The 13,862-nt window shown below is 41.7% G+C and overlaps 2 protein-coding genes across 7 annotated transcripts in view; one reads left to right on the top strand and one right to left on the bottom strand.

Moving 5' to 3' along the window:
- Positions 1–3,042: 3,042 nt before the first annotated feature.
- TSSC4 (tumor suppressing subtransferable candidate 4) lies at positions 3,043–9,029 on the top strand. Of its 6 annotated transcripts, none has more exons than XM_031613980.2 (4): positions 3,043–3,214; positions 3,459–3,563; positions 4,397–4,469; positions 5,446–9,029. In XM_031613980.2, the coding sequence occupies exon 4, from the start codon at positions 5,534–5,536 to the stop codon at positions 6,554–6,556; it is 1,023 nt and encodes a 340-aa protein (XP_031469840.2). In that variant the 5' UTR covers positions 3,043–3,214; positions 3,459–3,563; positions 4,397–4,469; positions 5,446–5,533; the 3' UTR covers positions 6,557–9,029. The 6 variants fall into 6 exon arrangements, with proteins under 6 accessions (XP_031469840.2, XP_089996706.1, XP_089996705.1 ...); XM_090140580.1 differs by having other exon boundaries at positions 3,043–3,299; positions 3,459–3,565; XM_090140581.1 differs by lacking the exon at positions 3,043–3,214 and adding an exon at positions 3,234–3,371 and having other exon boundaries at positions 3,459–3,565.
- Positions 9,029–13,862, bottom strand: part of TRPM5 (transient receptor potential cation channel subfamily M member 5) — a 35,881-nt gene continuing 31,047 nt past the window's right edge. The window contains exons 21-24 of the mRNA XM_090140578.1: positions 13,467–13,599; positions 11,872–11,944; positions 10,750–10,840; positions 9,029–9,271 (exon numbers count right to left, since the gene is read on the bottom strand). Of these exons, the coding sequence (XP_089996704.1) occupies positions 9,171–9,271; positions 10,750–10,840; positions 11,872–11,944; positions 13,467–13,599 (398 nt within the window). The 3' untranslated portion in view covers positions 9,029–9,170. The remainder of the gene's footprint in view (positions 9,272–10,749; positions 10,841–11,871; positions 11,945–13,466; positions 13,600–13,862) is intronic.

Here is a 13,862-nt window from a genome sequence, read left to right as displayed (position 1 = left end):
TTTTACATAGCGCACTTAGCAGGGAAAAAACTCCAACATGAGTAAACAGCAATGGAATAAATCAAATCTGCTGCATGTGAGCCAGGGCCAAAAGAACGCACAAAGTAAATCAGGTAAGCAAAAACTGATGTAGGAGAAAGGCAGTGTCAAGCACCAAATCCTGGAATAGTCCCACAGGACTTCAAGGATATTTATAGGCTTTCCTTCTTGTAAATAGGAGAGGTCAGGTGATTATTTCCCCCAGCCTTTACTCATTCTGGCTCGGTGCAACTGCAGTCTTCCAGCAGAGGAGGACATGCTGTGCATTGCTGTGCTTGTGATTTTTACCTACAGGAAAATGCTCCTTTCCTTCTCCACTTCCCCTCATGAACTCTGGCATCAAGCTGAGCATGGCCATACCAGACTCATGTCCACAGTTATTCTGGGTGCATGAGATGGAGAAAATGCATAGGATTGCTCTGCTTGGTCTTCAGTATCACAGTGGCTGCTGGGGAATTGCCTGCCAGTTTCCTATGGCCATGAAGAGAAGGGCAGGCAGACTCTCCCAGGCTCTGAGCACAGAAGCCTCGAGAGCATGGGCTGGGGCTGGAGCCTGCCTATTGAGCAGCAGAAACAGTCACCGGATAGGGGCCAACAGCAGATTTATGTGCAAGAAAGGAACACCGGCTCCCAACTGCAGGGCTGAGTGGAGACGCACTGCTTCCCGCAGAAGCATAGGGCCTGTGGAAGAGCTGAGCCTGCTCCAGGCAGAGTGTACTTGCTTGGAAGATGTCCTGTGATGGCACACAGAGCCATGTCCAGCCCCCCCACCCTCTTCAAGCCATCTTAGTTCACGCTGGCTAGGGAAAACACTTTACCATCTGTTCGTCTTTAAGATCTGACTCATTATTTTTATTTCAGCTGTCACCAAGCAATAGCAAAAATCCCAACACAACAGCACATTCACCATCGTGAACTGTCTTGTCTTCAGTCAGCAGAGAAAAGAACAGCTCATTCCCAGTTCTCTGCAGTGTGTGAGACTCATCTTCTGCATAGGAAGTGACAGGAAAGGGGAAAAAGGGTACAGACAGCTGCTGTAGTAACCTTGGCCATCAACTGCATCCTGGCAAAAAAAACAAACAAACCCACATCCATGGCTTATGCTGCTTGTCTCCACCCTTACAAAAATAGGGCATGACAGTGCTTACTGCACATCCTTTCCTTGCCTGCTGCTGGTATGCCCAGACAGGGTACGCAGCAGGCCCAGCCCTCAGCCAGTCTGTGTCTCCCCTGCCCAACGCCTGCCTTTGCCTGTGACTGCCCTCCTCACTCCTGTTCCTGCTCACATGCCAGAGGGCTCTGCTTTCCTCTCTCTTCCCTACAGCCAGGAACCCATCTGACTGTGCCTGCACTATATATGTGAATACATTTAAGGAAAGGATCACCAAATGGGGAAACATCTCTACAGCCGCTGTTTTAGAACTCCAGCATGGCTCCAGCCAGACGAAAGACATTTTATGCTAACTTTGGTGCTGCTGCCAAACGTGTTCCAAGAGGCAGCCCTCGTCTCATAAATTACTGCAGTTAGCAACGCTCCAGAAGGCAGGAGATATTTTAAAAACTGACAATGCAAATGAAATAGCTTATGTGAGGGATATCCTGTGGTGAGGCCCCTTTGGAAGGGACTTGGTGCGACCTTCTCAGGAGCAGTGCAGCCTCACCTGCAGCACATGAATCTGCAAATGGACCCTGGGGTGTGACTGGGTGTGGATGGCATGGCTGTGTGTGTGAATGTGCCATCGACACCAGACGAGATAGGGCTGCATTATTAGAAAAATATCTCATGCTTCACAATCATGCCTTACTGATGTCATCGTTTTTTGTCAGCACATACATTTGTGAACAACTATTTTCAAGGATGACGTGCAGTAAATGTTCATAAAAAATCTCTGACAAACACCTTGAGAACTCGCTAAGAATTGGAACTGCTTCCACTGAACTACACTGATGCATCAGTTTCACAAAAACAAGGTCAAACATCCCACTAATTTTGTGCTTTGTTGCTCTCTTTGATGTTTTAATAATAAGTTTTGTTACTTATATACATTTATGATATATAAATATATATATATTTTTAACAAGGGCTGCTCCGAAAGTAATGCCTCCTGTTTTATTACATTGGCCCGTGATGTCAGGGGTGGATGGTGGTGGTACTGCAGCAGAGGTTGAACCTTCCCTCCAGTATTTCGTTACATGTTGTTGCCATGTGACAGATGGCAGCAGAGGGGCAGTCTGACAAAATGGCGTCTGACACGGAAGTGCAGAATGAAGCAAAGATGTGTCACTGAATTCCTTCCCGCACAAAAAAAAAAAAAAGAAAAAAAGGCACTAACTGACATTTATCAACACTTGTGAACATTTATGGAGACCAAACAGTGTGTGTGAGTGCTGGCCTGAAGACCTGGTGTGGTTGAGCACTGCAGGCCACAGCACCACATGTCAGGGCAGACGGGCTGAAGGGAAAGCCACTTGGGATGTGCATTTCCACTGCAACATTTTAAGCTTTTAGTTGAACGAAGGGCGAAAAGAACCAGCTGGCCTCAGCCAACACCAATAAAACATGTTCCGACAGAATTCCACATCTTGACACACACACAAAAAATGTTCTTCTGGGATAAAGGATGGAAACTTGCTTTTGGCCGGACACTTGTCTCACACTCCAGTGACTGGTTATAAAGTACATGCAAATAAAAAAACTCCACACTTCCTCTGAAGTGCTCATTGCTGCCAAGCCCAAGCGATGAGGAAAAAACCAACGCCTGACATGTTTTTTCCACACGGTTTGGGAGAGGCGGGGCCACCCCCACTGCTTCATAAGCTGCAAAATGGCGGGCGAGCAGCGATGCATCCTGGGAGCTGTAGTCCCGCCAAGCCACCAAGCTCTCAAAATGGCCCCCAACGGGGAAAGCGTGGACAACTACAACTCCCAGGATGCAAAGGGAGGCGACGCGGAAGAGGATCTGGGGCGCACTTCCGCTTCTTGTTCCTGTCCCCGCCGCTTTGCCTTCTGGGAATTGTAGTTTCGGTACCGCGTGCTGTAGCGCCGTGGCGTTCGGTGGGAACTCGGTGTCCCAGCGCGCCCCGGGCAGGTGCTGTCGCGGCGGCCGTGAGAAGAGCGGCAGGCGGGAAAGGAGGGCAGCGCTGTGAGCGGGCGCCGGGCCTGCGCAGCTTCGGGGTACGGGGCGCTTCTTCGGCAGCCCGGCCGGGGACCGGAGGGGGGTGTCTGCCACTCGGTGTGGAGGAGATCCAGGAAGATCCCGGTGCGGGGAAGGGAGCTGGGCCCTGAGCTGGCAAGGAGTGCGATTGATGGGCCCGTGGTGCTGGGCGAGGCGGTGGGCTGTGCCGTAGTGCTGTCTTTGCAAGGAGAACGGGGTCGCGGCTGAGGTTTGGGGTAACGGAGCTCTGCGTTTGCCTCACAGCTGCAGGAGGACGAGGCCAGGATGGGAGAGGCCGATGGAGAACGTGCCAGCCAGAGAGACACGGGCCTGTCTGCACTGTGCCGTGCCCACATTGCTGTAACGAACGTGTGAGTCTGTCTGGTGTGCTGTCAGCTTCTGCGTGTTTGGTATTAACGCTGTTCAAATGTTCTTTCCCTGTCTGTATAAATGCTCTTAGAAAAGAGGTGCCCTCGTTCATAACCTGAAACAGCTGTTCTGCTCAGCCGTGCTTGGTGTCTCCTTTGAGTTGCACTCGTTTCTTCCACGTGTTATTAAAAACTAAACAGAAAGATGCAGGTTCTCAGATGATTATGTAGGGGTTGCACTAAAGGCCACGTCTCAAAAGCAACCGTCAGTTGCCTTAGTCAAATACAGCCAGATTGCACACAACACAGCATTCCAGCCATTCAGTTCTTTAGAAGCTTCTCTATGTGTTAATGCCTCATGCAGATCTGCCCCCAATGGTGAACATGGCCCTTCTTTGCAGACATCTCTGTGGTATCCTGGGTCTCTTTTCCAGTGGCATGTAGTACCTGCAGTGCGTAACTACTACTACAGTATTTCCTTGGCTGCACTTAACTACTTTTATAACTACACTACATTTACTAATTGTTTACTGCATGTGTAAATTACAGCTTTGTTTTTTTTAAAAGCCTCTCTTCTGTTGTACAGAATAAGGCTTGGCGGTGTTAATGTGGAGACTGAGTAACTGTCCTAGTTACTAGAGCCTGCCCTAGTAGGTTTGTGCTGTTCTTTTGCTAATATTCAGGATTATCTGAAAACTTTTATGCGAGCTGGAGTTTGTGTCAGATTTAGAACTCAGCTCTGTAGCTTTGGATGACTCAGGGAGAAAGAATTATTTTCAAAACTCATTTTAAAACTACATTTCCAGTATCTTGATGGAAATGTTTGTTTTCTAGGGTGGAAATGCTGAGATCTTTGGTGGCTTTAACTGACCCTCGGGAGGGGAAGCTGACTCAGTCTCAAGAGAAAGTGAGTGACCAGCAGACTTCCCATGTTTGTTTACTGCAGCTTTTCAGAAGAACCTATAATTGTGTAGTTTAACCTCATAGTAAATGAGAACTCTTTCTCTGATTCACATTTTGGAGAGCTGAACTGAGGAGTATGTTTGCCAACTCTACTTTTGACTGCCCAGCAAACAGTGGTGTGATTATCAACCGCCTCGGTTCCGTAGGGCTGCCTTCAAGCAGGCAGTAGGGTGTTTCAGGCTGTACTGAAACTCAGGTCACTATCTTTTGATTGACCAAATGGCCAGTTCTTGCTGACCCTTGGTTGCACCCTCCCCTTGTTTCCAGTGTGCTCACACAAGCATGGCATGTGCAATTAGTTTTCATAATCCCTCTCAATTCATTTTTCAAGCTCGCTCATCATGTGCTCGCAACAATCTAGTAATAACATAAAAGCTTAAAGCCAAGGAAGGAGTGGACCTTGTACTTTGTCAGTTTAAAGCTAACGCAAAACTGTAGCCCTGACACGTTACAGGCTGTTCTGCCACATTCCTTGATCAGCAGCAGTGCCCTTTTTAATAGGTAGAATGTGATTGCGGCTGGATATAAGTTGGCAATAAAGAACTGTAACAGACAAAAGAAAGTGTAAGAGATTAGGATGTGTTTTGATGGATTTGTATGGTATGGTAAATGCACGGTACTTTGGAGAATCACTGCTGTTCTTAGAAGATGTGTGGAACAGTTATGTTCAAAACACTTATGCTCATCTTTTAGCAATCAGTCTTGCTGATACCTTTAATGAAATTCAGTATGCATTACTATTTATAATTACTTTGTATTCTTATACTGAGTTTTGTGGAAGTCTTTAATATTAACGTGCATTCATTCCATGGTAATGTACTGTGATATTGTAGTAATAATTATCAGGCCTGTCCTTGAGTGATGGCCATATGTGTGATTCTCAGCATGTAATTGAATTTTCGTGCTTCTTTGTATTGTAGGCATTAAAGTTGCCAGACATTTGGAAAACCATACATACAGCCGTTCCTGGGCCTACATCAAGGACCTCAGTAGAGTGATAGCTCAAAGATGGGAGACCAGGATGATGGTAAACCCTTTCTGGGCACTGAGGCTGCCAGTGCTGCAGACTATGAAGGAGCTCAACCCTCTGACACAGTGTCGCTCAGCGATTCTGATTCTGATGATTTGGGGTTAGCAGATGAAGCAGAAGTTGATACAATATCTCCTGAGGATCCATGTGTAGATGATGGGGATTTCAGATCAGGGGATGCTGCTGACCCATCAGACAACGCCGAGAGATCTCCTGTTCAGCCATTCCATCTGAGGGGCATGAGTTCTACATTCTCTCTCCGCAGCCAGAGTATTTTTGATTGCTTGGAGGAGGCAGCCAAATTGTCTGTGCCCTCAATGTCTGAAGATAATGTTGTTGATGGGAGATTTAAACGTCCCTTACCTCCAACCACCGTGTCCAGTAATGTGGTACCAGAAAGCCTTGGAAAGCCAACCAGACCAGTGCAGGCTCCCAGAATGTCTCCAGCAGTGCCTGACTATGTGGCACACCCAGAGCGCTGGACCAAATACAGCCTAGATGGGGTGTCAGAGTCTAGTGACAAGACTAACAGGGCAGTGGCCATGGAATTTCTAGAGGGCTTGAAGAAAAGAGGAGAGGAACAAAGCTCAGCTGCCCAAGATAGCTACACCCCATATTTCAACCAGGACCCTTCCAGCTGTGGAGCTGGGAGGATTGTATTCACCAAACCTGCAAAAAGGGGTGTTGATGGACTAGAAAAGAAAATATTGGCAGGAGAGGGTGATAAGAAACACATCAAAACAGATCTGAAAGGAAAATCTGTAAAGACTGATGACTTGAGGGAGGAAGATAAGGTAGAGTTGGGACACTTAGGTGGTAGTAGTAGAAAAGGAACAGAGGAGGAGGGATGCCTGATAATGGAGAACCTGAATACAGAAGGTGAGCATGGTGTGGGTGAAGAGCCATTGGCAGAAAAAGTTGGATTCCATTGCAGCAAGAAGAGAAATAGGAAAAATTTCCGACCTAAAGTAGATGACGAAGGAGAGGAGGAAGAGTCTTGAGTGATGGAACAAATCAGAAACATGCAAGAATTTGTATGCTCTTGGGATGTGCTTGGTTTTGTTGTTTTTGTTTTTTTTTTTTAATCAGGGACCCATGTGATACCATTTTGTTTTACTAACAGTTTGTTTTATAGCTATCCAGACCACTTTCATTTTTAGAAATTAAGCTACCAAAAATACATTACAGACTTTTTGTTAGTGAGAACTCTGCAGGCGAAGGATAGTTGCAGTCTCTCAGGAGAGAGTAAAGCATGCTGTGTTTGCTTGAGCAGCTCCCTGGGGAGCTCAAGTCATCATGAGCACCACAGAAAAAACTCTTAGCTAGAATGCTGCAAGGCATCCTCATTACCCCAGATTTAGAGCTTTTCTTAAGTCTTCTAGAATCCGGGAACGAAGGTGATGAGATTATCATGTAGAGTTGTTTAAACAATGAAAATAAAACCAAGTCTTCCACTAGATTTGATTTCTCCTGACCTGTTCTTTTTTCATTCTCTTTGAGATTGAGAGTACAGCATGAGAGGACCCAGATGGGAACTGGCAAACCAACTATTTTTTAATATAATCTCAAATATTTAATTTACTGTTACATGAAAAAAAGAGGTTAAGAAAATACCATTTTTCTTGCAGATGGGCACAACTTTGGAAAACATTCTAGTAAAGACACACTGAAAATCACTTCAACCAAGTCTCTTCATGTTGAGTGTAGATCAGTTACGCCACAACTTCTCTCGGTACTATGATGTGTTGATTTTTTTTGCCTGCATATTTGTTTAGCCTTTCCAGATGGCTTGGTGGGAATCTGGGTGTTTGTAGAACTGGGTGCTTTTTACTTTGGAAATCAATAAACTTTCAGTTGTACTTTGATTTCTGCATCTCTCTGAACTGTACTGATATTAATGCAAATATAGGAGTTCAAATGACTACTCCATTTATTTGAGAACTGTTTAGAATGCCTGGAATCTGGAATGTTAGTCTCAGTTTAACATCTTGTAGCTTTCCTTCAGCTTGTTAAGGTTTAGAATCTAAAATTCACATTTTTAACATTTTGGTGATTTTACAGTACATAGAGAATCACCTGATAGACTGAATCAGGTCAACAACAAAAATAGCTGTATATGAAAGGAAGTGGTTGAGAAGAATACAGCAGGTTGCAGATAGTAATACACGCCTTATTTCCTAACGAACAATGTAGCTGAGTACAATCATACTGGTTTCACAGCTTACCCTTTGCCTAGTGTGAAGAGCATTTAGCACAGGATCCAAGTTCTGTCATTGTTAATGGCACCACTATGGTCAAGGGTGCAGCTGAATAAGCTGGACAATCACTTACTTATGAAGAAATCATAAGATTAATTTCTGTTAATTAAATTCCTGTTGAAAGGCATTTTGATCACATCTGAGATTTCCCCCCCCCCAGATTTGTATTGAGATATCTGGCAATAGAGAGTTTTCTTGAAAGTTATCTTTGTTGTGTACGAGCAATGTTATATGATGAAGAAATTAAGTTCAGTTGAAACTTATCAGAGTATGACCACAACCCACTGCTTACTTCCCTTTTTTGACACTGTTTATATTGGTGCAAAGAAAATTCCCGTTGAAGGACAGAGGTCATGCTCTTTTTATTTGTATATCTCCTCATACAGAATTATAATAAAGCCAGCTAACATTTGTATGCTAGAAAGGTACATCAGTTGAAGTAATGCAAAAAATGGCCATCAGTCCAAATTTATAGTTTCAAAGAAAATTCTTGCTACATATTTTTTCTTTTTTTTTTCTTTTTTTTCTTTTTCTGAGCTTAGAGAGAAAAACAGAATAAAGTCAGAGAATTGCTTAGCTGTAGATGCAAGGGTGATGTCTTCTTAGAATAGCAGTGTGCTGACAGCAGGTATATGATCTGGCATTGAACTGAAAAAGCAAGCAGCAGAAGCTGAGGGTCTGACTGAGAGGGTCACCTGCTTTGTGTTTGGAAACTGCACACCTCTGAAGATTTCAGGACCATGCAATGAGTTTTTGGGGATGAATGAGGAGCCTGCATTAATGAACAGCCAGAGAAGAGAGCCAGAAGTGGGAGGAGAAAGCAGTGAGTGCAATCATTTTAGAGTTACAAGAACTTTAGGAACTGTGTGAATTGTATAAGAAGTCAGTATCCCAGGCCCCTTCTTTCCTGTGGAAACTTTCTTCAATTCTTTTCAAAGCAACTCATAAATGCAAGCTTGCTTTCTTGGCATAGGAAGTGGGTTGGTTTTTAGCGAGGAAATGATCTCTCTTTAAAGGGGAAACTCCTTTGGAAAGAACATGAAAATCAGTGATGATGAAGTGTGATTGAGAGTATGGAACTTTGGGAACAGACTATATAGAAAACAAGGTGGTTGTCATCCTGGACCTAGTGCAATTTGTGGAGGGGAGCAATGGAGAAAAGGCCGATGGAGGAGCAGTAGGGAAGAAAGCTCGAGACATCCCAACAGTGTCAAACATTAGTATTATTTCTCATAAAGTGTGAAGATACCATTGAAGACTTCAAGGTTTGGGTCTTGAGCTTTCCTGAGATCAGGATTTTATTTTGATGGTAATTCAGCAGGGCAAAGGGTTCAATCCAAAGAAATGAGAATGAAATTTAATTATCGATGTACATGACGTCAGCCTCAGTTGGATCTGCACACTCTTCTCTCTCAACCCTTTCTGGCAAAGGCACTTCAGTACTGGCATTTCTCAAACCTGGTAGGATTGTAAAAGTTATGTGTTTCTTCAAAGCTTTAGGGCAAGGGTTACACAATAGTAATTAGGAAACTTGAAAATGTTGGAAATAACCCATAGTAAAATTATACTGTAGGTTGTAGTACTTCATGTTTGTTCAGTAAATGATAAAAACAGGTTTCTTGTTTTTTTTTTTCTTTTTTTCCTCAGCTATTTAAGTCTCTATGCAACACAGTATTAAAATAGTTTGGGTAACGTGCTACAGGACAGTTTTTCTTACTGGAATGCTTATAATGAAGCAGTGTACTATGTGCTTTGAAAACTTCTGCCAAAATTAAGTCAAATATGAGGCTAGTTCGACTCTTGAGAAGTTGGTTATAGCAAACTGTTGTAGGACAGAGCTGCAGCTAGGATCAAACCTGCTTGTTTATCGATAGACTTCAATTTTCACTCATAAGTCCTTTCAGTATTTTCAGAATATTATAGCTTGCTATGCATCCTAAGGTAGTATGAAAAAAATATTTTTCTAAGCTGGCTTTGCTTTGCCTAAGTTTAAAATTAGAATAATACGCCTGGTTAAATATGTTGATGTTTCCTCCCATGGCTGGGAAAATTGCAAATTATTTATTTCTGGTATATCTGTGGTTTGCTACAGGAACCTCAGACAGATCTCATTTCCCCTCCACTTTCACTGACATCAATACAAATGGACAAAGAAAAATTGACATATTCCATGGGATCCAACACACCTTTGCCTGCAGGAATGCTTTGAGGTCTTGTCATGTCAAGACTTACTTGGGTTTCCAGCTGCTTGTTTCCCATGTTGTACCCTCATGCTTGGTTTAAGTTTTTGGAGAGATGGGTTTTTGGTTGTTTGTTTTTTTTGTTCTTCTTGCTGTTGTTGTTTTGGTAATATATAGTAATTAGTAAATATTTGATTGTTTTCTTAATTATCTATTTCAAAATATTTATTGAATTGGATATCCTGTACTGGCTGAGATATAGTCTGTTTCTGCCTCTGATCTTTTAAAGATCAGAGACATAAGACATAAGTTACTAAATGACAGAAAGAATTGCAGCTCCAAAGGCAGATGAATTGAGTTGATTAAAACAAAGTGTGATTTATTTTTTAAGGTTATTATTGTCCAATAGTCAATTTCTTGCTAGTATTATCTCATTGACTCAAAAAAAAAAAAAAAAGGAAAAAAAAAGAATCCCAAGAGACAGTCTTTTCAGGAAACCATGTATCCTTAAAATTACATGATGTCATTCTAACCTGCAGTGAACAATATTCCATTCCCATTCCCCCAAGCTTTTAGATACGTTTTGCAAAAGGCGCAGGAATATTCTGTTTGTTGTTTGTCCATTACCTGTATGCATACTCCTTTGCACCTCCCTATATATTTCTTTTCCAATCTTTTTTGGTTTTGTTGCATTTTTCTGAATGAAATCGCCTGGCTGTGTTAATTAGGTTTTCCATGATGGCTTTCAATACTTACGTGTGTAGTTTGGATCTGTCTGCTTGCAGAAGAGGTTGGTTTTGGTTAAAACATCTGCCATGGAGGAGATAACAGCTGTACAGTAGCAAATCTATAGAACAGGCAGTGATTTCTGCATCAGTTTTGTTTTTTGGTTTTTTTTGTGTTTTTTTTTTGTAGTATTGCATCCAATCTTAAATTTACAGGAAAGGCAATGTAGATAGCAACTGGAAGCAGCATCAGAAATATCATACTCAGCTTTGTTCAACTGACTTGGAGAAAGATCAGTGTTGAGTGTCTTCCTTATTTTGTGAATATACTGCATTATCTCATTCTGGCACAACCTTATTAAAGCATTTATTGTGTGTTCCTGTTGAACTTGTATTTGGTTTCAATTTTGTTTATTGAATAGTGTTATTTTTTCCAGGAAGCCATAAAAGTGATAAGAAATGGGAGAGAAACTGCAACGGGAGCATTAAGGCAAGCCACTTTTGGCTAGGCCAAAATTGCATTGGAGAATTCTGGGAACACAGAAAACAATAACAGTTTTACTATGTAGCACACAGTAATGCTCAGCATTTTCAGACTGTTTAACAAACGTTTATTTATGTTCCAAGGGTTTGCCATCAAAAGCTTGAGATAGGGTTTCCTCCTATTATTCCTGTTGAGCGTTTATGTGCTAATGCTTCCCTTTGAGAAGCTTGTGTGTTGTATGTAAGAAAACTTGAAAACCAATGTCCAATATTAGTGTCTGCCAAATTAGACACAGTATGGGTATTTTCAATGTTGTCACTTTTAAAGTCAGAAAAGGTTGGGTGATGAAAAGGAAAGGAGTGTGGAGGATTTGCATCCAGAGGCAGCCTGAGGTGAAGAAGTGGACACTTCTGAAGTATGCTAACAAAGAGAGCAAGAAACTGTGTTCCCCTTTCTATGGGAGGTTAGAAAAGCTTCTTTATATAGTTGTAATTACAGATAAAATAAGGAAAGTCAAATCATTATACAGATTATTCCTTTTATCCCTACAGAATGTACACCAAACACTGTCAAAGAGCACCATCATTGATAAAAAAACGGGCCAAGCCACACAAAAAAATGAAAGAAACAGTGAGATCCTAATGTTGATATAATGTTGATGTGACTTACCTGGGATTCGATAACTTTAAGCCTCTTTTCTTGCTCTTTCAATCCACTGAGGTATTTAGACAAATTATCCACCCTGTGGAAACAAAAATGATGCGTTGCTGAGTGAAAAAAAAATGCCTCCAATTAAATCCTAAACCACAGAAAATGAGTCACACTACATCTGTGACCACCTGCTTGCAGTTCTGTGCTGCTGGGACACTCAGAACCCCCTAGAAGTTTTGCCCTTTTGAAGGGTTCCTGTAAATATTTACTGAAGAGAGCAGCACAAACCTCCCATACTTGCTGCCCAAGGGCTCTTTGTGAACTTGCCTAGATGATAGTGATCATACAGCTTGTGGTTAAGGCTACTTAGCTATATCTTTTCAGTCCATTATGTCCCATCTATTTCAAAGGTAAATTGGTCCTATCATGAAAATTAAGACCACGATATATATTCTATTAATAAAGGGCTAATGAGCCATTTGATTTCTTCAAGGTTTCATCTTCAGAAACTGATTTGGTGTGTAAATCTCTAAAGGGACCGCATGGAGAACTTGAAAATGGTATCTCCAAGTGGAGCTGTCCACACATCTTCTACATGCTTTACCTCTTCTTTCATCCCTTCCTTATTCCTCTCATCTGATTCCCCATAAGCTCCCCAAATCCCCCAAATGCAGAGTTAAGTGAATGGCTTTCTGAAGGTTATGTAAGATTTCAAATAAACAGGCAGGTTTGCTAGCACCTAAGAGCAACGATAAGAAACCACAGTCTCAGTGGTAGTCATCTGAACTTGTCTGATCTCTTTCTGGCTCTGCTACGTCTGATATCATGTCCTTTATTTAGGAGCAGTTACACACATTCGTGTGTAACAAACAATTATTGTTTGATTTCAACAACATAATAATTCTAAATTATTAAGAATAAAGAGCCTGTTAAATTAGAGCGAGAAGAGTGCTTTCCAAGAACATGTATCTCTTTATATCATTGTTATTTAAAGAAGTGTACTTCTGAATAGTAATTTTGCACTTTTATTTGTCAGAATACTAAACGAATTTAAGTGATGCTCCTGTTGGGATGATATTAAAACTATTAAAATGGAGACCCAGTTACTTAAATGCAATTTGAGATCTGACACCAGGAATTTCCCGTGCAAAATGGTAGTCTTATGTCATAATGGCATAAGTAGTTCTTCTGTACCTATGGGCTGGGGATAATTCCAGAGATCACAAATTTTCATTCAAAAGTCTAAATGTCTTTCTGTTTTGGAAAGGGCAATTTCACTGGATTTTGATCAATGCTTTGTGTCCAGGTATGTTATGTTCCTATAGAGGATGGAAGTACATGCTCTGCAGTGTAACAACAGAACTACTCTTCCATCATTTCTTCATGAATTTGAGCTTATCTGCAAGTTTGGCTGGAGCTTACAGGTTTGTAATTGTACATACTTCAACAGTGTCAAAAAACATCTCATAGCGATGCTTGTTCATGAAAAACACTCCATGAAGAACATCAGTCCCATTAGACTCTTCATATAAACCTTACAAGAGCCTGAACGTTTATCTCATGCAAATCTGAAGTCCTGCAAGTTTCACTTAATGTAGGTCAGAGTAACATACTTATTAGATGTGGCCTTCAGCCTTTCTTCATTGCTTTCTTTTCTTTCTTGTTCAAGTTTTATTAGATAATTTTCTTTTTGCACCAGCTCCCACGTTATGATTTTTTGATCTAGGCCAACTGGAAGATCTCTTTCTGTAGGGGGGGAAAAAAAGATACTAAAAATTATATGTTGCTCCATTTTTCCCTGCATTAAGTAATGAAAGGCTGCTATGCAAAGAAACATCAGGATTTGCTTTGCCATTGTAGAAGTGACAAGCTATGAAGGTTTAGTGTAAAATAAGTATTTTCTACAAGAAAAATTTGTTTTCTTGTGATGAAAGGCAGTAGACTTACTGCAGTTGAATAAGAGTCCTGAGTTTTCCAAAGAACAGCACAGGCCAATTTCAGTGATTCCT

This window comes from Phasianus colchicus, chromosome 5 (genome assembly GCF_987193195.1).
Source record: "Phasianus colchicus chromosome 5, bPhaCol1.hap1.1, whole genome shotgun sequence".
NCBI lineage: Eukaryota > Metazoa > Chordata > Aves > Galliformes > Phasianidae > Phasianus > Phasianus colchicus.
The sequence above is the reverse complement of the archived record's forward strand: the minus strand, read 5'-3'. Positions and strand labels throughout refer to the sequence as shown.